A 21,200-nucleotide genomic window follows, 5' to 3' on the forward strand; every position below is an offset into this window, starting at 1 on the left:
GTCTCAGTTCTGTTCTGTTTCCACTTGTATTTTGTGTCTTTTTGAGTATCTTCGGAGACCATTAAGAGTGTAAAATGGTTTATTTACATCACATCTGAAGAATGTTATCATACTGATAATGAGCTTTTTTTCCCCCCTTAATCCAAATCTTTTGTTATAATCCTGTTACTACTAGACTGTAAAAATAAGGCAGGCTTCCAATGATTCAACGAATAACCACATGGCATACAAACCCCATTAAAGTCAATAAATAATTGTATTTTAGTTGTGCAATAAACACTTTATAATGTTGATGTTAAGTCCGATAATGTTTTACATCCATTGAGTGGAGACAGAGAGAACTGCCTTCTGATTCTACAAAAGACAAAACAGCAGAAGCTCCATTAATGAACATCATGAGCCGCTCTGTGTCACAGTGTGAGTGGGGCAGGAGAGCGTTACCTCACTGAGCTCTGGGAACAGCTCCTGGACAGCGATGTCAAGCAGCACGTACGTCATCTAGGAGCAAACAAGAGGTCAATAAAGAGAAGGGAGCAGAGAGGGAGGGCGTTAGATGAGTGTACAGCAGTTTGCACCTGTTTGTTGAGCAGTGGCTGCTGAATGGCGTTGAAAAGCATCTTGACGCCCTCATACTTTGCTTCCTCACCGATACATTTCCCGACTAGATCTGAGAAACACCACACATCAATTAGGGATGTCCCATGAAAATTCAGAACCTTCAAACAACACATAACTATAACCGTGCTGCATCTCGACACAGACAGGAAAATGTACTTGAGGTCTGGCTTAGAAACAGGGCTTGTCACGAACAAGCGATCAGTGCAGCTGTTATGAAGTACCTGGCAGGTAGTTCATCATCTCTTCGAAGGTCTGCTTGGCTCGTCTCTGTTTGTCCTCAGGAGAGCGTTCCTCTGCGCTCTCACAGAAAACAGCATCTGCAGAGGTGCAGAATCAGATCAGTTGAAGAACACAAATCTGACCATGAGAACACAAACCCGGTGCAGTGCGCAGCCATTGGGGGTTCGTTGTGTTGGTCTCAATTCAGTCGTGGGTGTTGAAGGTGGAGGAGAGCGCTGTACATTCACTCCCCCCACCTACAGTTCCTGATGGAACGGAGACTCAAACCCGTGACCTCTGACAAGTCTGACTCACTAACCATTAGACCACAAAAAGAGTGTTTCCTAACCCGAATCCTTGAGGTTCACCAACACAGCACATTATGTGTCTATCCAATAAAACACTTGATCAAACTCATCAGCTTGTTCGTATGTACTGCGTTCCAATTTTATTGCCTTCTTTTCTTAATGCAACATCTCGTGGACTTGATAGCGAGTGCTTACATCCGAAATTTACAATGGAGCTGATTTATTATTTATACTCTTTTTCTCTTAAAAAATTGGGTTTTCTGCACCATTCTATAGGCCTACGAGTGTGCTTGAGTTTTTGGGGAACACTTAAACACAATATTATCAATAATATAGCTGCAAGCAGCAATTACGGGGCCAAGCACTCCAGCGGAAAGTTGAGGAGCTAAGCATGGCGTGGAGCATCACACGAAATGCAACAATGAGCAAAAACAGCAATTTTAGGATGATTGTAATTAAAATGGCTGAAAAATCATAAATACAACCATTAGTAAAATGAATAAATGGCTTATCACTTTTGACCAACAGGTGGCACTGTAATCAAATCAATTTTGTGTATTCTGTGTGAGATGACAATAACGCACAAAAGGTTTGGTGTCAATATGCCAAAGCATTGCAGAGATGCAGCCTGAAGTGTCATTTTGGCATCATGCCTTAAATTCGTCGCAGTGGTACGCAAAAACGGTTTTGTCTATCGACACAAAATCCATAACATTTTGCCAGCACAGTCTGAAGATCATCTGATTCAATTTTGGTGAAAATCGGACCTACAGTTGATGAGGAGTTCGAAAAAGAAGCTTTTCAACATAAATCAAAATGGCGGACCGGAAGTTCAGCTTAATCTGACACATGTGGTATCTATGTTGTCGGCATAAGCCAGGGAATATTTTGAGACCAGTTTTATTACAATAGGCTAAAGCATTAAAAAGTTATTGGCATTTTTAAAAGTGTAATTATTCATGGTTAATGAACGGTTTATTACTCTTGACCAATAGGTGGCGCTGTTACCAAATTTATGTGGCATGGTCAGTGTGAGGTGGCGATGACACATACAAAGTTTGGTGCAAATATGTCAACGCATTGCAGAGATACAGCCTCAAATGCATTTTGGCACCCTTCCAGCAAATTCATTGATGCGCTAAATGAGAACCGTTTCGTATATCGACACGAAATCCATAACTTTTTGCCAGCATGGTCTGAAGATGATTCACGTCAAATTTGGTGAAAATCGGACTAACGGTCTAGGAGGAGTTCGAAAAAGTAGGTTTTCAACATTAATCAAAATGGCGGACAGGAAGTATGGCCAATTTTCGCATAATTGGTATCAATGCTCTCGGCATGACCCAGAGAATATAGGGAGACCATTTTAATTTTAATAGTCTAATTTATTCAAAAGTTATTAGCATTTTTGTGATATTTCATTATAACTCTTGACCACAAGGTGGCGCTGCCACCAAACTTTTTGAGTACCTTCAGGGCATGGAGACGAATATTTTTGTAATTATTTTCGTAACGATACGATGCTGCGTTAAAAAAATACAGCATTTTAAAACATAATTCAAAATGGCCGACGCCTAAAATGGCCAACACGGGAAAATTGGATATCATACGACTCGACTTGACACACTGAATCTAAAGAGACCAGTTTTGTGATTTTTGGCCAAACCATTCAGAAGTTATAAGCCAAAATATGCATTTTTCATATCTCCTGACCACTAGGTGGCGCTGCGTCGAAACACTGCAGGTAGTCTCAGGTCATGGTTACTATAACACACACCAAGTTTGGTTTCAATATGCCAAACCGTTGCCGAGATATAGTCTCAAGTGTATTTTTGCGTGCTTTTTGTCAAATTTGTTCACGTGTCATTCGAGAACGGTTGGATGAATCAACTTGAATTCCATAACTTTTTGCCTGCATGGTCTGAAGATGACCTGAGAAAATTTTCGTGGCAATCGGACTAACCGTCTAGGACGAGTTCGAAAAAGTAGGTTTCTCAAAAAATTGAAAATAGCGAAAAAACTAAACCTTGGGATTTTTGAATTTTGGGGTTCATTCGACTTGGCATGAGCCAAGGATTCAGAGGAAAAAAGAATTTCCATTTTCTGGCTTACGGTTCAAAAGTTATTAGCATACAAACATTGAAAGTTTGGACAAGTGGTGGCGCTAGAGAGTAGGAGTTAGAGACTTCAAATTTGCTATAGTTAATGTTGGGACTGACCTCTATCAGTGTGCGAAATTATTCAAATTTCCCACAATCGGTTCTATGGGCTGCCATAGACTTGCGGCGGAAGAAGAAGAAGAAGAAGAAGAAGAAGAAGAAGAAGAAGAACGCCAATGATTACAATAGGTGCCTACGCACCTTCGGTGCTTGGCCCCTAATAACAAACTAAAACAAATTAATGTTGTTGTAAGTAGTTATCATGGATAAATCTGGTTAAAACTGTGGTTAAAACCCTCATTATACACTAGAGCTGTGTGGGGTGGGAGAGAATAAGTGCAGTCTGATGTGACTTCACAAATCGAATTGCATTTTGGGATCTAGAGCTGCCTGAATCATCCCTTATATTAAATTGCAGATCAATTTGACCTATTTTGATTACTGGAAGTTCTTGAGTTGTGAGAATGAACAGTATTCATGAACATGCATGAACAGTGTCTCTCTGAATCCCAATCTGGGAATCGAACCCATGTTCTTGGCATTGCTTAGCATGTTCTGCTGTTTGAGCTTCAGGACAACACACAAAAGATGTGCTTTTCCATACTGCTTAAAATTTTTGTCTGAGAATTATTAATATTAATGAAAAAAGCTTGTCTGATTTTTGTTGAAACAATAAAAATCATACTCAGAGTGTGAACACAACATAAGGCACAAATCAATAGGTTTGCTCGCTCACTGCGTCGTAATCGAGGGGTTGAGGGTTTCCTTTGCTCATTCCAGTGATTCCCTGAGGGAAGTGCTTATTCAATGAATGTATGTTTAAAGTGAAGTGGAAGGAAGTCCTGAAATGCACGAGTCTGATAAGGTACTGCTGGCAAAGCACCAGGAACAAACTAACTGCAGATATCCATGAGTTAGTTCTATTGTTCATGATGCATTTTGGCATTATTTTTAGAGTGTATAACAGGTATCATGTATTGAAGAAAGGTGGACTTGAACACACAAACCTCGCAATAGAGTGACGAGGGAGACGAGGCGATGCTCTTGCATGATGTGCTCTAGTTTGAACTGGAAATAATGTCCTACATACGCCTCTAAAGTCCTCTTCAAGAGAATACGAGCTCCACTTAGGAAGTGATGCAGCCAATCAGGCATGTGGAACACAACCCGACCTGTGACCAAAAAAAAAAAATACAAAAAAATCTCCACTAACAACTGTGAAATACTGTTGCGTAATACCAGTCTGTACAGAAATAAAGAAGTGTCACATCTCATTTGCTTACTACATGACTTCAAGAGAAAAGTGCACCAGTCTTTAATAGGACTTTCATGGTCCAAACATAGTCACTATGAACTGTTACTTTTGTGTTTTTTGGAAAATATAACACCAAACAGATGAGTACATTTTCATTCTTTGGTTTTTAGTTTCTGGATTTGCTCTTATTTTAGTAATCATACTTCATTATTAAGTGTTACGATGAATAAACTCCAGTTTGTTTGAATTACATTCACTCACCTATGTACATCATGTAGTCATATACTCCATCAACCTCCATCAGCTCCATGAAGTAGTTCTGGTTGTGTTTTCTCTCCAGGCCCTCTGGCAGATTGGCATTGTTTCTGTACACTTCATTGAATAGCTAAAATGGTATGAGTGGAAATGTTATTTCCAGTATTAAAAATAACCAGAGAATATGACAGTCAATGCAATTTCTTTCTTTATTAATTTTTTTGAATGATTTCTGATCAGTAAATAGATTAACAAAACTGGTAACAATAACAATAAATGTTTTTTTTATTAATTAAAAAAAAAAGGTTCTTGCAACTTTTTATCTCACAATCCTTTTTTAAATAAAGTCAGAACTGCGAGAAATAAACTCACAATTCTGACTTTATAACAAAATTGTGAGTTATTAAGTCAGAATTGCGAGTTAAAATCCAATTTTGGGGGGCTGCTAATATTTTCTCAGAAAAATCTCACAATTCTGACTTTATAACTCACAATTTTGTGTTATGAAGTCAGAATTGTGACAATTTTTCACAATTGCGAGTTTGAATCACGCAATTATGAGAAAAAAAGGTCAGAATTGTAAGATAAAAAGATCGCAATTACCTATTTTATTTTTTATTTCAATGACAAAAAAAAACTGCACCTTAATTTTTTTCAAATATAAAAAAATAAAAAATAAGAATATCTTTTATAAGGCTAGTATAAATAGAAAATGCAGAGTAAATGTAAATTAAAGATTGAATAAATTAGCAATATTTGTATGCTTGTGATCTATTGAATGTGCAGATAATTATGAAGCATGTTTGACTGAATCTGGATTTAATACATTACATGATATAATACATCTCTTTTCTGAAAAAAAAAAAAAGATTTTATTGAATGTTAGTGGTTTGATTAGTTAAGCACCTTTTTATTATTTTCTGCAGTGGGGCTGAGAATGGTGAGCTCAGGTCTGCTGGGTTTGGGTTTGGGGGATCCACAGGAACTGAAGAATGACTGGATAAATGGCTCCAGGTTTTGCCCTTTCTAAAGAAAATCAGCAAGAAGAAACATCATGAAGTCATCAAAACCATTTCATGCTTTCCACATTTTGTGAGAATTTTTTTTTTTTCCGAAAACAGATGTGTCTGACTTTTAAATATATATTGATGCTTAACAACCATAGTAATTTTGTCCCATAAGAGATATAAAATCTGAAGAAAGCTAGAGACATGTACAGCAGTGGTCTCAAGTTCAGTTCCTGAAGGGCCACAGGCCTGCAGAGGTTAGCTCCAGCTGCTTACAAGTTTCTATTCTCCAGAAGTCGGAGCTGGGAATGACATCACATCCAAGTGGACCTTGTTCCATGATGGACAGGTCCATTGTTAGCAATACCAGTCGATTATAAACTGTATTTTGCACAGATAAACGCCATAGTATCACGTCCCCAAATAGAGGTTGGATAGTACTGTGTGCATCACAGACTTTGAGACAGACAAACATACTAAACAATATATTACTACAGTTTCTCTTCTGCTGATGCACTGAGTAGCCATATTGGATTATAAAGTTGTAGTTGTTGTGATTCCTCCGAGATTCTGAGTCTGAACTCCCAACACTCTTGCAGTTTAAATCTAGATTAAAGACCCATCTCTTTAACCTGGCTTACACATAACATACATATGCTTCTAATATCCAAATCCGTTAAAGGATTTTTAGGCTGCATTAATTAGGTAAACCGGAACCGGAAACACTTCCCATAACACCCGATGTACTTGCTACATCATTAGAAGAATGGCATCTACGCTAATATTTGTCTGTTTCTCTCTTGTTCCGAGGTCACCGTGGCCACCAGATCCAGTCTGTGTCCAGATCAGAGGGTCACTGCAGTCACTCAGATCCAGTACATATCCAGACCAGATGGTGGATCAGCACCTAGAAAGGACCTCTACATCCCTGAAAGACAGCGGAGACCAGGACAACTAGAGCCCCAGATACAGATCCCCTGTAAAGACCTTGTCTCAGAGGAGCACCAGGACAAGACCACAGGAAACAGATGATTCTTCTGCACAATCTGACTTTGCAGCAGCCTGGAACTGAACTACTGGTTTCGTCTGGTCAGAGGAGAACTGGCCCCCCAACTGAGCCTGGTTTCTCCCAAGGTTTTTTTCTCCATTCTGTCACTGATGGAGTTTCGGTTCCTTGCCGCTGTCGCCTCTGGCTTGCTTAGTTGGGAACACTTCATCTACAGCGATATCGTTGACTTGATTGCAAATAAATGCACAGACACTATTTAACTGAACAGAGATGACATCACTGAATTCAATGATGAACTGCCTTTAACTATCATTTTGCATTATTGACACTGTTTTCCTAATGAATGTTGTTCAGTTGCTTTGAAGCAATGTATTTTGTGTAAAGCGCTATATAAATAAAGGTGACTTGACTTGTAATCCTAGTAATCCTAGCACTAGTAATCCTGTTTAATTAGGGTTGAAGCTCAATTCTGCAGGGTGGGTTGAGACCACTGCTGTACAGCAGAAAATTTCACCAAACACACTCACTAAATTATTGTGAATATAGTTTCCCACCTGAATTTTTACCATATAAATGCATTACGACAAAGGCAAAGTGTGTCATTTTTCTGCCAGTTTTATAAAAATAATGACTGTTGTAATACAGGTTACCCGAACACTACCCCTATCTGATATTTGGTTGAACAAACAGATGGTCTTGATCAAATGGCAGAATAATAAACAAATAAAGATATTATTGTAGTAAACATAGCCTGAATGTGTACATCTGGGAAAACAGACCATTTTAAGGACAGTGTACAGGGCAGCACTGCACTAAAAGCAAATGCGCATGCTAACAAAGGACCACTGTTACACTTGGAATAATGTAAATGATGAATCATTGATAACACCAGGAAATGTGTATTTAAAAAGTAATTTACGTACGTTTTGATTGTACTGTGCCTTAAAGTATAAATACACACATAAATCTAACATACATTCAAATTCTTACCTCTTTAATCAGTTTTCCTGGCACAGACTTAAATATCTTCCCTGCAGAGACAAACAGAAACTCATTATATTCAAAGCCTGCTCTTCCCATAATTTATATACCTTTATGCAGTATGTTATAAGCTTAATTTTGACCATAATTCTAAGTATTAAACTGTGGGATTTCCTCCATTATTGCTAGCAGATGTTATCAAGTTGTGTCAGACTTGATAAGAAAAACGTGGGATTGTCATTACGGTTGTCCAGCTGGGTTTCTTACAGAAAAACAGAATCACTCTGGCCATATCCTTGGAGACAAACTGCTATAACTATATTGCTATTTTATTTGGAAAATAGCCATTGTATCTACTGTCTATAAGAATGGTGATAAAACTGTTCCAAATTCATATTGTAAAATCTCAGTTTTGCCTTGTGCTGCAAAGGTGATGGAGAAATGAATTAATAAGCAGTTGATAGGGTTTCTTAAAATACATGTAACATCTTATCTGAAGTCTAATCTGGTTTTAGTTCATCTAGTTTTTTTTTATTACAGAATTTTTTTTAAAATTATAAACAATGTTTATGGTGCATTAGAAACAGGACAATCAGCTGTATCAAAGGTTTAGCAAGATGCACAAAATTGTTCTATTTTATTATCCAGATTATGTAGTATTGGTGTGTCTAATCTTATCTTGGTTCTCTTATTTAACAGATCCTAATACGAATGTAAAGATTGATCAACAATTATCTGAACCATTGACTATTGAAAAAGGGGTCCCTCAAGGCTCCATGTTAGACAAACCCTGTTTTTAATTTACATTATATGCAGTCACCTGTGTACAAACACCCTCATCTAGATACAAAAAATTGATTCAAATAATAAATCAAGACTTGTTTAATTGTCATCGTTTTTGAAAGAAGTACTGCTATGAGGAACAGTGCGATCTGACACGGCTTTATCCAGCAGAGAAGATCATTTATGTTATTTATTCTTATCTACATTAGTTAACGTTATTTTTACATAAACCTATACAGATTTTACTGGTTGGGTTTTTCCTGAACATCTTGCCAAACTGAAATTTATTTTTTAACTTATCTTAAGCTTTTTTGCTTTTTTTTAATAAAATGTTTAAGGTTGTTCTGCTTATGAATTTGCTGCCCCAAATGAATACAGTGCTACAAAAGCTACTGAAACTAGAGACAAATATTTCTATATGTGCATTTAAAAAAATATCAGTGAGTGCTTTTACCACATCGTGTACATGGTTTAATTGAGTTTTTTTTTTTTTTTTTTTTTTTTACACATTGTAATGCGTGTTTGTATGTACGTTTGTATGTATGCACAATGTTGGTACCGCCTAATGAAAGGGAGTTGTAGAGCTGCTCTGAGATAAACATATATATATTTTTTTTTTTTGTCATATATATATATATATATATATATATATATATATATATATTTATTTATTTATTTCTGTCTCCTAGTGCACAGGAAAGACAGACAAAATAAAGTCAAGCAGTAGCACTCCAAGATCATGAAACTTTAGAGTTCATTAGGAGGCAGCTCTGGCATGGACATCCCATGATTTCTGTACCATAATCTTTACCATGAGGATTCCTCTGTTTTCTCTGAGAAACATCCCCTCAGCTGTTGGCTCAACAATGTTTAACTCATGTTGTCGGACTGATTTATGAGCTTACTCCAAATAGACAGCTGTAGACTGTTTTCTCACTACTGCAACTTCCAAAACATCCAATCAGATTTCAGAAGTGCATTAAAATTGCTAAGTAACATTTCATGTTGTTTAAATAGTTGATATACACGTGATAAATCCAAGGAAACAGCAACAATGAGTGAAATTAGGCCAGTGACTTTGTACTTTAAAAACGTCTGAACACCATTACATTAGCATCATATTAAACAAAGACAAGCACACTTTTCAAGCAAAATTTGGAGGAAAAAAAGATAATCTAGTGTTGATAATGAAGATGAAAAATACTGCACCATTTTGTGATTATAAAACATATGTTCACATGAAAAATCAATTTATAATTAGTGTGATAAAACTCGAAACAAAAGAGAATTGGATAAAGAAAACTCTAGTATCATAAAGCAGAGATTATATTTGGCTTAAAATATTTTGTAATTTAATACAATGACATTTCACTACAGCACCCAAAACCTTTTGGGGGTTACTGTAAAAGGTGGAATAATTGCTTATTGCCATTATGATTATTATTATTAAATATAATTGAACATTGGCATCTTAATCATTCTGCTGATGCAGCTCTTTATACTCTTAATTTATCAGAAACACCTGTAAACCTTCTATTCATGTGATTTTATAATAAGCCAATCATGTGGCAGCAGTACAATGCTTAAATTGCGTGAGCTGATGATTCAGAATGACTGCAGTCCCAATTACACACTGTCTAGCCCTCACATTCACACCTGATAGGGCCATTAAAAAAAGTTCGACTCAGATTTACCACAAACATATCGCTTAAGCTCACTACAAAGGGCACAGTCGCAAGCATTCTCCACAAACTGACCACACACAGAAGTGTGTCTGAATTATGTGATTAGGGCATTCTTTTGAACTCTCTGCATTAAACACAAATGCATGCAAGAACTCCTGCACTGTCAGAAAAATGTGCAAACAGCTCCGTTAAAAGGACAACTTTGTACCTTATATACCTCTAAAAAGAGGGATAGTAGTTATATGTACCCTTAAGTACTCTTAAACTTAATAAATGTAAATAAGGTACTCTCTTGATTATTGTTTTCCAGGGTTAAGATATTCCAATAATGAAATGCATGGCTGAGAACATCCATAATGTTCTTGTAAGATAGTTAACATTTTTACATGATCCCCCCTTTCATCCAAACAATGATAGATCATCTCCTCCCTAGTTTCCTCTAAATGGTCACACATAAATCCTCACTGACATTGCGACACGGCACCAGTGGTTGACTGTTAGTGTGTAACTGTAGGTGTTTTCTGCTGGCCGCCTAATAACAGTTATAAATGTCATTCACAAACGTCATGTCATGTTGCTGAATGCCACAAGCTGGTCAATATTGATTCTTGGGACTGTTCAGCTTTGCAGATCGCATTGTGAATACTGCAGGCTGGTCCTGGAGCTGTGATTTGATCTATTTCCAGCGGTAGCCTTGATTTAATCTGAAAAGCTTTTATCAAATCCATACTCTGACATACTCATACTCTGAATGTGATTAAGTTCTCCATTATGGCATTATTTTACGGACAAATGTCGAGAGCACATTAATACAATGCGCAAATCTCTCCGCATGTCTCCACACTTAAAACGTGTCTCTCCTCTCACCTATATGACCACATGAATTTTAGGTATCATATGTTTTTTGTTTGTTTAGATAAATCGTTCAAAGGTTTGACAAAACTGTTGAACTAGATTATTTACAAATCATCCAAATACCCGATTAATTTCTAATTTTATGACTAAGTAGTATTAAATTGTAAAGAAGTTACAGATCCATCTCTGAAATCTGATCGGTTGATAACTTTTTGACAATGTTTAATTCGGGTGCGAAAATAATTAATATCTATAGCGCATGAGCACAGAGAGATTTGAGAGTTCACAGGACACAGTTTAAGAAGTTTTGGAGAGATTCGAGCTTGTGCAATACATTAATGTGCTTTTGTGCTACAATAATGCGCTCTCGAAATTTGTCAGTAAAATAATGCCATACTCCGTCTTTCTGGGAGATCACATGTGCACTGAATCCTCTCCTTTTGGTAGATGCTACAAAAAAGTGCTGCTCATTTGCATATACTTTTCTCAACTTGTGTCACTGTTGTGTCTCCATCCTGTCACTAATGGCTGGCAGCTCTCCACTGAAAATCAATGTGATCACGTCACTGGTGGTGTGAGCGGGGCTTAAACAGTGCCTAATCAGCAGTTATGTGGCCCAACAATGGGATCCAGTGGTGTGGAGAAGAGTATTCTGCGTAATGTAATTTACTTGTAATTTACTTCTGACTCCATAGCTGATTTGAGCTGCCTGCAACTGTTCAATCGCAAGAGATTACTACATCTGCAAGGTGATTCTGATTTAAAAACGCTTGTTTACAAAGAATATTTGTATTTGATAAGACTTCATTTAAAAGTAAACACTTCAAGCATTCTATAGATATATATTTCTCATGTTTGTGTGTCAAGTATTCGCTGAGTTTTGATTCATTTTAGTGACCTGTTTCAGAAAGTTATACGTGGAGACTGAGACGGCTGAAAGCACACCCAGGTTATTTCCTTTTTTTATTTTCGATTAGAAATGTATTTTTAGTTCTTTTCGAGGTAATCATGAAAAAACGTGACAGACCACACTGGTGTTAATCTGCATATCAACCAGACAAATTACATCAACAGAAAATGAGATAAAGTAGAAACAGATGGTGGGTTAGATTAACTAGAAATAAATCCTTAAAAATAGCAATTGACTTGTTGGGTGTCATAGCTGTGTGGGCGGAGTCGGCATGGGGATAACAGTCATTTCCCCTCATTGGAAAAGCATGGTGTAGATTCAGAATGGCCAAAATAAAATCATTTCTGCCACTCGACAGAGTAACATACGTATAAAAACTGAGCCGTATTGGGTCTGACTGACCGTACGATCTGTGACTGGACAAACGACCCAGCAGAATGGACAAAGGTGTCGTTTCCCGACATTTTCTGTTACCTAATACTAGAGCAAGTCCGCTTACTACAAGCCTCTACGAGAACGATACGGCTTGTGAAAAGTAAACATTTGACGTTTTGTTTTGCTTAATTTTAATAAAGTTATTATAAAGACTTGAGTAAAAGCCTGTCATAATTTATTAATGATATATTAAAAATACTTGTAACTAGGGATGGGCGTTTTCCGCAAATATCACATTCGAATATTTGAGCTCACAAAAAACGAATATTTGAATATTCATTTATTTAAATTACAACCCGAATTCCGGAAAAGTTGGGACGTTTTTTAAATTTTAATAAAATGAAAACTAAAGGAATTTCAAATCACATGAGCCAATATTTTATTCACAATAGAACATAGATAACGTAGCAAATGTTTAAACTGAGAAATTTTACACTTTTATCCACTTAATTAGCTCATTTAAAATTTTATGCCTGCTACAGGTCTCAAAAAAGTTGGCACGGGGGCAACAAATGGCTAAAAAAGCAAGCAGTTTTGAAAAGATTCAGCTGGGAGAACATCTAGTGATTAATTAAGTTAATTGATATCAGGTCTGTAACATGATTAGCTATAAAAGCTTTGTCTTAGAAAAGCAGAGTCTCTCAGAAGTAAAGATGGGCAGAGGCTCTCCAATCTGTGAAAGACTGCGTAAAAAAATTGTGGAAAATTTTAAAAACAATGTTCCTCAACGTCAAATTGCAAAGGCTTTGCAAATCTCATCATCTACAGTGCATAACATCATCAAAAGATTCAGAGAAACTGGAGAAATCTCTGTGCGTAAGGGACAAGGCCGGAGACCTTTATTGGATGCCAGTGGTCTTCGGGCTCTCAGACGACACTGCATCACTCATCGGCATGATTGTGTCAATGACATTACTAAATGGGCCCAGGAATACTTTCAGAAACCACTGTCGGTAAACACAATCCGCCGTGCCATCAGCAGATGCCAACTAAAGCTCTATCATGCAAAAAGGAAGCCATATGTGAACATGGTCCAGAAGCGCCGTCGTGTCCTGTGGGCCAAGGCTCATTTAAAATGGACTATTTCAAAGTGGAATAGTGTTTTATGGTCAGACGAGTCCAAATTTGACATTCTTGTTGGAAATCATGGACGCCGTGTCCTCCGGGCTAAAGAGGAGGGAGACCTTCCAGCATGTTATCAGCGTTCAGTTCAAAAGCCAGCATCTCTGATGGTATGGGGGTGCATAAGTGCATACGGTATGGGCAGCTTGCATGTTTTGGAAGGCTCTGTGAATGCTGAAAGGTATATAAAGGTTTTAGAGCAACATATGCTTCCCTCCAAACAACGTCTATTTCAGGGAAGGCCTTGTTTATTTCAGCAGGACAATGCAAAACCACATACTGCAGCTATAACAACAGCATGGCTTCGTCGTAGAAGAGTCCGGGTGCTAACCTGGCCTGCCTGCAGTCCAGATCTTTCACCTATAGAGAACATTTGGCGCATCATTAAACGAAAAATACGTCAAAGACGACCACAAACTCTTCAGCAGCTGGAAATCTATATAAGGCAAGAATGGGACCAAATTCCAACAGCAAAACTCCAGCAACTCATAGCCTCAATGCCCAGACGTCTTCAAACTGTTTTGAAAAGAAAAGGAGATGCTACACCATGGTAAACATGCCCCGTCCCAACTATTTTGAGACCTGTAGCAGAAATCAAAATTGAAATGAGCTCATTTTGTGCATAAAATTGTAAACTTTCTCAGTTTAAACATTTGCTATGTTATCTATGTTCTATTGTGAATAAAATATTGGCTCATGTGATTTGAAAGTCTTTTAGTTTTCAATTTATTAAAATTTAAAAAACGTCCCAACTTTTCCGGAATTCGGGTTGTAAGTTTAATGAGGCAGACGTTATTTTTCAGCAAAATTTATTGTTTTCGTCATTTTTGAACAAGCTTACACAAAATAAGCTTGAACATTACACGTCGTGTTTTGTAGCTGAAAACCTTTAACAATGCGTGCAAACAAACAAAAGTACAGATTAAAAGCAAAAAATAAAAAAAGTGAACAAAGAAAAAACGTAAAGCAGCCTGCAGCAATTAGGCTATTGTAGAACGTAGCCTACACTTAACTTTGAAACTTTTAAACTGTCAGCAAATCTATTTTGCTTTTTTTTCCTATGGTTTTACATGTTCTTGTTAAGAAATACGGGCATGTAAACATGATCCGGGGAAAGTCGGCTCCTTACTCTGTTAACAATAAGGCCGACCGTGGAGAAAACACGCTCTGACGGCACAGACGTTGGCGGGATTCACAAATAACGGTGTGCTAAGCGAATAAGTTTTGTGAAGTGCTTCGTGTTTTCGTTTCACCACTGAATGGGAGCCTCATCTGGTGGAATACATGGCTCCAGCAAGAACTGTTCCCACTCGTCTCAGCTGGACTCTCTGTAATCATCACTGGAGAACTGGCTCAGCCTTTTCCGACGAGTGGGCATTGCATCCTCTTCATCGTTGGTGGCGGCTGCATCCACACCACTCGCATCAAGGTGCATCAAAAAATGTTTTGATAATGTTCAAAAAAGAATTTTTTTTCTTACTTCTCTCGTTTTCATCGAGAAACCTGAGATGTTTGTGCCGAGGGTCTAGGGCAGACGCGAGAAGAGGAGTTTTCACTGCATTCTCCAAGTTAGCGGTGTTTATTCGTTGCTTGAGAGATGCCGCAACAATGTTCTTGAATTCGGTCACTTTCTGTGACTTTCCACGGCATATTTGAAGTACTGTAGAAGACCGCAGTTCTCAGGGGCCGTTCACATATCGCGTCTTTTGCCCTCTCAAGTTAGTTATTTCCAATGTAAGCGCGCGGTATGCGCGCTCATAATGGAAGCGACGCGGTCACGATGCGCTCGCGGTGCGACGTGCTCGTTTTTTCCAGGCCCATCCGCACCGCATCGAGTTAAAAACATCTCAAATTTTCAGAATGCCGCAAGTGCACCGCAGGTCATGTGACAAGAACTAAACATTCAGCTTCATCCTTTCCCGTAACAACGTTGAAAGCTCAGCCAAGATGAAGGAACAGCTGATCATAGCTGTATATGGATTGCCATTTTGAAATAAATTTAGTAGCAGAGCTACTGAAAGCGATTTTTTGTGCTGCAAATCCATTTATCCTTTGCTGAAATTTCCGCGTCTTCATGGAGAGAGCGCGTCATTGTTGCTTCGCAACAGCAGACCCCTCAGGAGCGCTTCTGCCCGATATGTGAATGGCCCATTATTCATTCATTAATTATTTTTTGCTTACATACATCTCCAAATATGCCGTGGAGAATCACAGAAAGTGACCAAATCAGGTTTTATTGTGAACTTTTTTTTTTGCGAAATTCGAATATCATTTTTATTTATCGAATAATTATTGCAGAACGAATATTCGAATGTTCGACTATCCGTGCACACCCCTACTTGTAACATTGACAAAACAGGTCCAATGAAGTGTCTTGAAATGTGCAGTGTTATTCTGTGAGGTGTGTGCTGAGGCTGGCTAATCATTTTCACAAATACATGCCGTAAAATAAATATATAACATGAAAATGTGTATATAAAATATGAAAAAAAACATGGTTATTGGTTACTAGTTAAACCATGGTAAAAACAGTTTAACTATGGAATTTGTTGTAAAACTGTGGTTATAGGCTATAATTGGTAATAAAAATGCCAAAATAATAATAATAATAATAATAATAAAAATAAACCTGGCTAGCCTACTATACATTTACTATAGTAATACTATGGCTAATTTTCATAAGGGATTGAGTATAATAATACAAAATATATGTTTTAATAGGTTATGACATCACAAAATATCAGGGAGTGAGATGTATTTGATTGTGATGTGAAGGAGCGTTACTGTAAGCCGTGCAGGGGACAGGACTAATGACAGATCACTGAAGAGTAAGTAGTGTAGCCTATCTGTGCTACCTGCTCCATCTGTTTATCAGTCATATACATCTTAAGATCAGGTGAACTGGAAAATCCCTTTAGATCCATGGACTGGAAAAATACAGCCTGGTCTGGTGAATTTGGAAGCAAATGGACTGTACCTGCCGTGCTTGAACAGTTCAGGCTTGTTAGCGGTGGTGTAATGGTGTGAGGAAGGTCTTGACACACTTTAGGCCCATTAATACCAATCAATCAGTGCTTGAACGCTAAAGTCTATTTGTGTATTGTTGATGACCGTGTACATCCCATCATGGCCATAATTTACCAATATTGTATGCCTGCTTCCATCACATCACAGCATCAAAGTCATCTCAAACTAGTTTCATGAACATGACAATGAATTTGCTGTTATTTTTTTGTCTACTCAGTCACTGGATCTGAATCCAAAAGTACGCTCCTGGAGCCTGAAACAACTTTGCACATTTTACATGTCTCCTTAATCAAACAGACCTGATTCAGTGTTTTTAGTCATTTGCTCTCTGATCCATGTGAACAGGGATTTTTTTTGACAATGTTGTCGTCCATTTTTAGTACATTGTTGTTGTATAAACGTACCCTCAGACAAAGGAGAAAAATATACACACTTATCAGGTTCAGTGAGATTTTTCAATTTATTATATTTAAAAAAATTGGTGAATGAATACTAATAAAACACAGAAGAAGCTGGCCGAATAAAACCAAACCAAATCAAATGCGCAGGCGTGTTGTGTGAAGTAGAGCAGATTATGTGGATATGGTTAAGGGGGAGTAAACATACCCAGGTTGACATCTGGAAGCTTTTTGTCATTGAACTGAGACTCAATGCTGTGAGGAGACAGGAAGTCTGCCAGCAGCTGACTGTTACTCAGTTCAGGGTGATGCAGCAGATTCTTCAGGAAACAGAGATTCATGTCATCATCTAACACATTACATTACCCTGATACATCAAAACATGTAGTTTAAATACAAGCAGAGAGTCGGTGTCCTTCGTCAACAGAGAAATATTAATAGCAATCATGCTACACAAATACATACAGATAAGGCCTGATTTTAAGCAACCTTATGTCAGACTGATGCTGTTTGTACTTCACTTTGTTAAAAAGATGAAGGGAAGTGTAAAAAGCTCAAGTAAATTACCTGTAAATATTCCTCAAATTCACCTCTTTTGGAGGACAGAAATTCGTAATTCTTTGGTCCAATGATTCTTTTGGAAGGGAGTTGAGCGTCCTGGAATGGACCTGTAATAGAAAAACAAAGTAGAGAGATGAATAATCCATAAACATGAAGCCTCTGTCAAGAAGAGAGAGACAACAAACAACTTTACCATGAAATTGTGTGAGTTTAGATTCCAGCACATAAAACTCCAGGTATCTTCTGTACACAGACCAGCTCTCGGTCTCATGACCCACTGAAAAGCAAATAAGCACTTTCACAAAGTGGCTCTGTTCTTGTGTAATAATAAATAGTTTAATGAAATGCAATTTAATGTAAATTTAGTACGCAAACTCGCCATTTTTTCTGTCGTGGCGCTCCACGTCAATGCAGAAGACTGGAGTGTGCTCTTTCTTAACCTCGTCATCCAAAAAATCCACATAAGGGATTGAGATGGTCCAAGCGGCAAGGTTTCGCGACGTTCCTGGAGTTCCCACCACCTCCACAGGCCCTGGAGAGTCATCCTCAAACACCATCACTGCTTCCTCCACCTGACCGTACACAACAGTGAATGTTCGAAAAACATCCTCGAAACAGAGTGCCAATTAAATTGTCTGCATAATTGAGTGCAAGTTCTGTAGAGGGCGTCAAAGGTTTTGAGCAACATGTTTTTGAAGCATTATAGCCAGATGTGTCCGTTGAGAGTGATAACACAAAGGCCAAACACTAATCGGTCTTGATGCTACTTAATGCATTAATGTATTATTAACTTCGAATAGTTATTACCATTAATAATTTACTCATCTAAATTATTAAGTATTCTAAACGTTATTATTAGTATTTTTTCTTTATATCATCAAGTTAAATAGTTCCAGTCGTTTTTGCGATTACACCACTGTTGTCACCATTAAATTTTACTGATAAAGGTACAAAGTTAGGTTTGCCAACTTCAGAACAGGAAAATAGAGGACAACTGTGGTTCTTTATAGGAGAATAATGGACAGAATCGGGGATGCTAAAATATTTGTGCTGTACCACATGTATGTAATTTCTGTGAATTCTGTGTCATTCATGTTGAAATGTATAAAAGTTCACAAAAAATAATCACAGATGTTTTGCTTAACTGATTGATGTATAATTATTCATACAATAAATAAATAATAATGTCATACAAAAAAAAAAAAAGTTACACACAAACAAAATAAAATAATTTTGACTAAATTGTACCATTATATGATTTGTGACTGCACAAGTGGTGTAGTAATTTAGGAGGTGGATATACTGGGAAATTACACAGCCTACATACACACATACACACATACATACACACATATATATATATACACATATATATATATATATATATATATATATATATATATATATTAGGGCTGGGCGATATATCTAACAATATGATCATGCACATTTAGTCAGTAAATCCGGTTCCCTGATTAGCGCCAAATCGGCATCACCTGCTTTCAAATGGAGCGGCACTTAATAGACAGAACCATAGTAAACTGACTAGCTACGCAATATCCCATTCATTATCGCAGATGAATCGTCTTTGATAATGAACGTGATATTGCGCAGCTAGTCAGTAGCTAGGCAAGTGCGTTAAATGCGTTAATTTTAACACGATATTGTTCTCCATTCTCCAGTTAATTAATCTAAGGCGTTAAATTACCAGCCATAATTATATATATATATATATATATATATATATATATATACATACACACACTGTACAGACCAAAAGTTTGGACACACCTTCTCATTCAAAGAGTTTTCTTTATTTTCATGACTATGAAAATTGTAGAGTCATACTGAAGGCATCAAGGGCTGTTTGACCAAGAAGGAGAGTGATGGGGTGCTGCGCCAGATGACCTGGCCTCCACAGTCACCGGACCTGAACCCAATCGAGATGGTTTAGGGGTGAGCTGGACCGCAGACAGAAGGCAAAAGGGCCAACAAGTGCTAAGCATCTCTCGGGGAACTCCTTCAAGACTGTTGGAAGACCATTTCAGGTGACTACCTCTTGAAGCTCATCAAGAGTATGCCAAGAGTGTGCAAAGCAGTAATCAAAGCAAAAGGTGGCTACTTTGAAGAACCTAGAATATGACATTTACAGTTTCACACTTTTTTGTTATGTATATAATTCCACATGTGTTAGTTCATAGTTTTGATGCCTTCAGTGTGAATCTACAATTTTCATAGTCTTGAAAATAAAGAAAACTCTTTGAATGAGAAGGTGTGTCCAAACTTTTGGTCTGTACTGTATGTGTGTATATATATATATATATATATATATATATATATATTTTTTTTTTTTTTTTTTGCATAAAATCTGAAAGCATAAGATCTGAGAGTCATGAGAAAATGGCGTCCAGTGGATGACGTAGAAAGTAGGCAAACCCGTTGATGAACATGGAAGTGACGAGTGCAGAAGCGCAGAGGAGACCGGTCACGAATTAGTACAAAACAAGGATTTGTAAAGAAAAATGTCAGAGGATTTCAATATATCCCCTCCTTGAACTGCCACCTTAACGTGGTGGAGGGGTTTGAGTACCCGAATGACCCTAGGAGCTATGTTGTCCGGGGCTATATGCCCCTGGTAGGGTCTCCCAAGGCAAACAGGTCCTAGGCGATGGGTCAGACTAAGAGCGGTTCAAAAACCCCTTATGAAAAGACCAAATCAAAGGACCGTGACGTCGCCCGGTATGGCGCAGCCGGGGGCCCCACCCTGGAGCCAGGCCCGGGGTTGGGGCTCATATGCGAGTGCCTGGTGGCCGGGCCTCCCCCCACGGGATCCGGCCGGGCTCAGCCCGAAGGAGCGACGTGGGGCCGCCTTCCCGTGGGCTCACCACCTACAGGAGGGACCGTAAGGGGCCGGTGCTTAGAGAATCGGGCGGCAGTCGAAGGCGGGGGCCTCGACAGCCCGATCCCTGGACACGGAAACTAGCTCTAGGGATGTGGAACGTCACCTCACTGGCGGGGAAGGAGCCTGAGATTGTGCGTGAGGTTGAGAGGTTCCGACTAGCGATAGTCGGGCTCACCTCTACGCACGGCTTGGGCTCTGGAACCACACTCCTCGAGAGAGAATGGACTCTTCACCACTCTGGAGTTGCCCATGGTGAGAGGCGGCGGGCTGGTGTGGGTTTGCTTATAGCCCCCCAGCTCAGCTGCCATGTGTTGGAGTTTACCCCGGTGAACGAGAGGGTCGCTTCCCTGCGCCTTCGGGTCGGGGATAGGTCTCTCACTGTCGTTTGTGCCTACGGGCCGAACGGCAGTGCAGAGTACCCAGCCTTCTTGGAGTCTCTGGGAGGGGTGCTGGAAAGTGCTCCGACTGGGGACTCCGTCGTTTTACTGGGGGACTTCTGTCGTGGGCAACGACAGCGACTCCTGGAGGGGCGTGATTGGGAGGAACGGCCCCCCTGATCTGAACCCGAGCGGTGTTCAGTTATTGGACTTCTGTGCTAGTTACAGCTTGTCCATAACAAACACCATGTTCAAGCATAAGGGTGTCCATCAGTACACGTGGCACCAGGACACCCTAGGCCATAGGTCGATGATCGACTTTGTGGTCGTTTCATCC

At 38.6% G+C, this 21,200-nt stretch overlaps 1 protein-coding gene across 2 annotated transcripts in view; it reads right to left on the reverse strand.

Moving 5' to 3' along the window:
* Positions 1 to 61: 61 nt before the first annotated feature.
* Positions 62 to 21,200, reverse strand: part of LOC132092774 (sorting nexin-14-like) — a 60,365-nt gene continuing 39,226 nt past the window's right edge. For both annotated transcript variants that reach the window (XM_059499163.1, XM_059499162.1), the window contains 12 exons: positions 17,967 to 18,159; positions 17,781 to 17,864; positions 17,594 to 17,694; positions 17,235 to 17,346; positions 7,821 to 7,861; positions 5,721 to 5,840; positions 4,821 to 4,944; positions 4,312 to 4,476; positions 840 to 935; positions 576 to 667; positions 442 to 498; positions 62 to 354 (listed from right to left, as the gene is read on the reverse strand). In XM_059499163.1, the coding sequence (XP_059355146.1) occupies positions 313 to 354; positions 442 to 498; positions 576 to 667; positions 840 to 935; positions 4,312 to 4,476; positions 4,821 to 4,944; positions 5,721 to 5,840; positions 7,821 to 7,861; positions 17,235 to 17,346; positions 17,594 to 17,694; positions 17,781 to 17,864; positions 17,967 to 18,159 (1,227 nt within the window). In that variant the 3' untranslated portion in view covers positions 62 to 312. The remainder of the gene's footprint in view (positions 355 to 441; positions 499 to 575; positions 668 to 839; positions 936 to 4,311; positions 4,477 to 4,820; positions 4,945 to 5,720; positions 5,841 to 7,820; positions 7,862 to 17,234; positions 17,347 to 17,593; positions 17,695 to 17,780; positions 17,865 to 17,966; positions 18,160 to 21,200) is intronic.

This window comes from Carassius carassius, chromosome 18 (genome assembly GCF_963082965.1).
Source record: "Carassius carassius chromosome 18, fCarCar2.1, whole genome shotgun sequence".
NCBI classification, from domain to species: domain Eukaryota; kingdom Metazoa; phylum Chordata; class Actinopteri; order Cypriniformes; family Cyprinidae; genus Carassius; species Carassius carassius.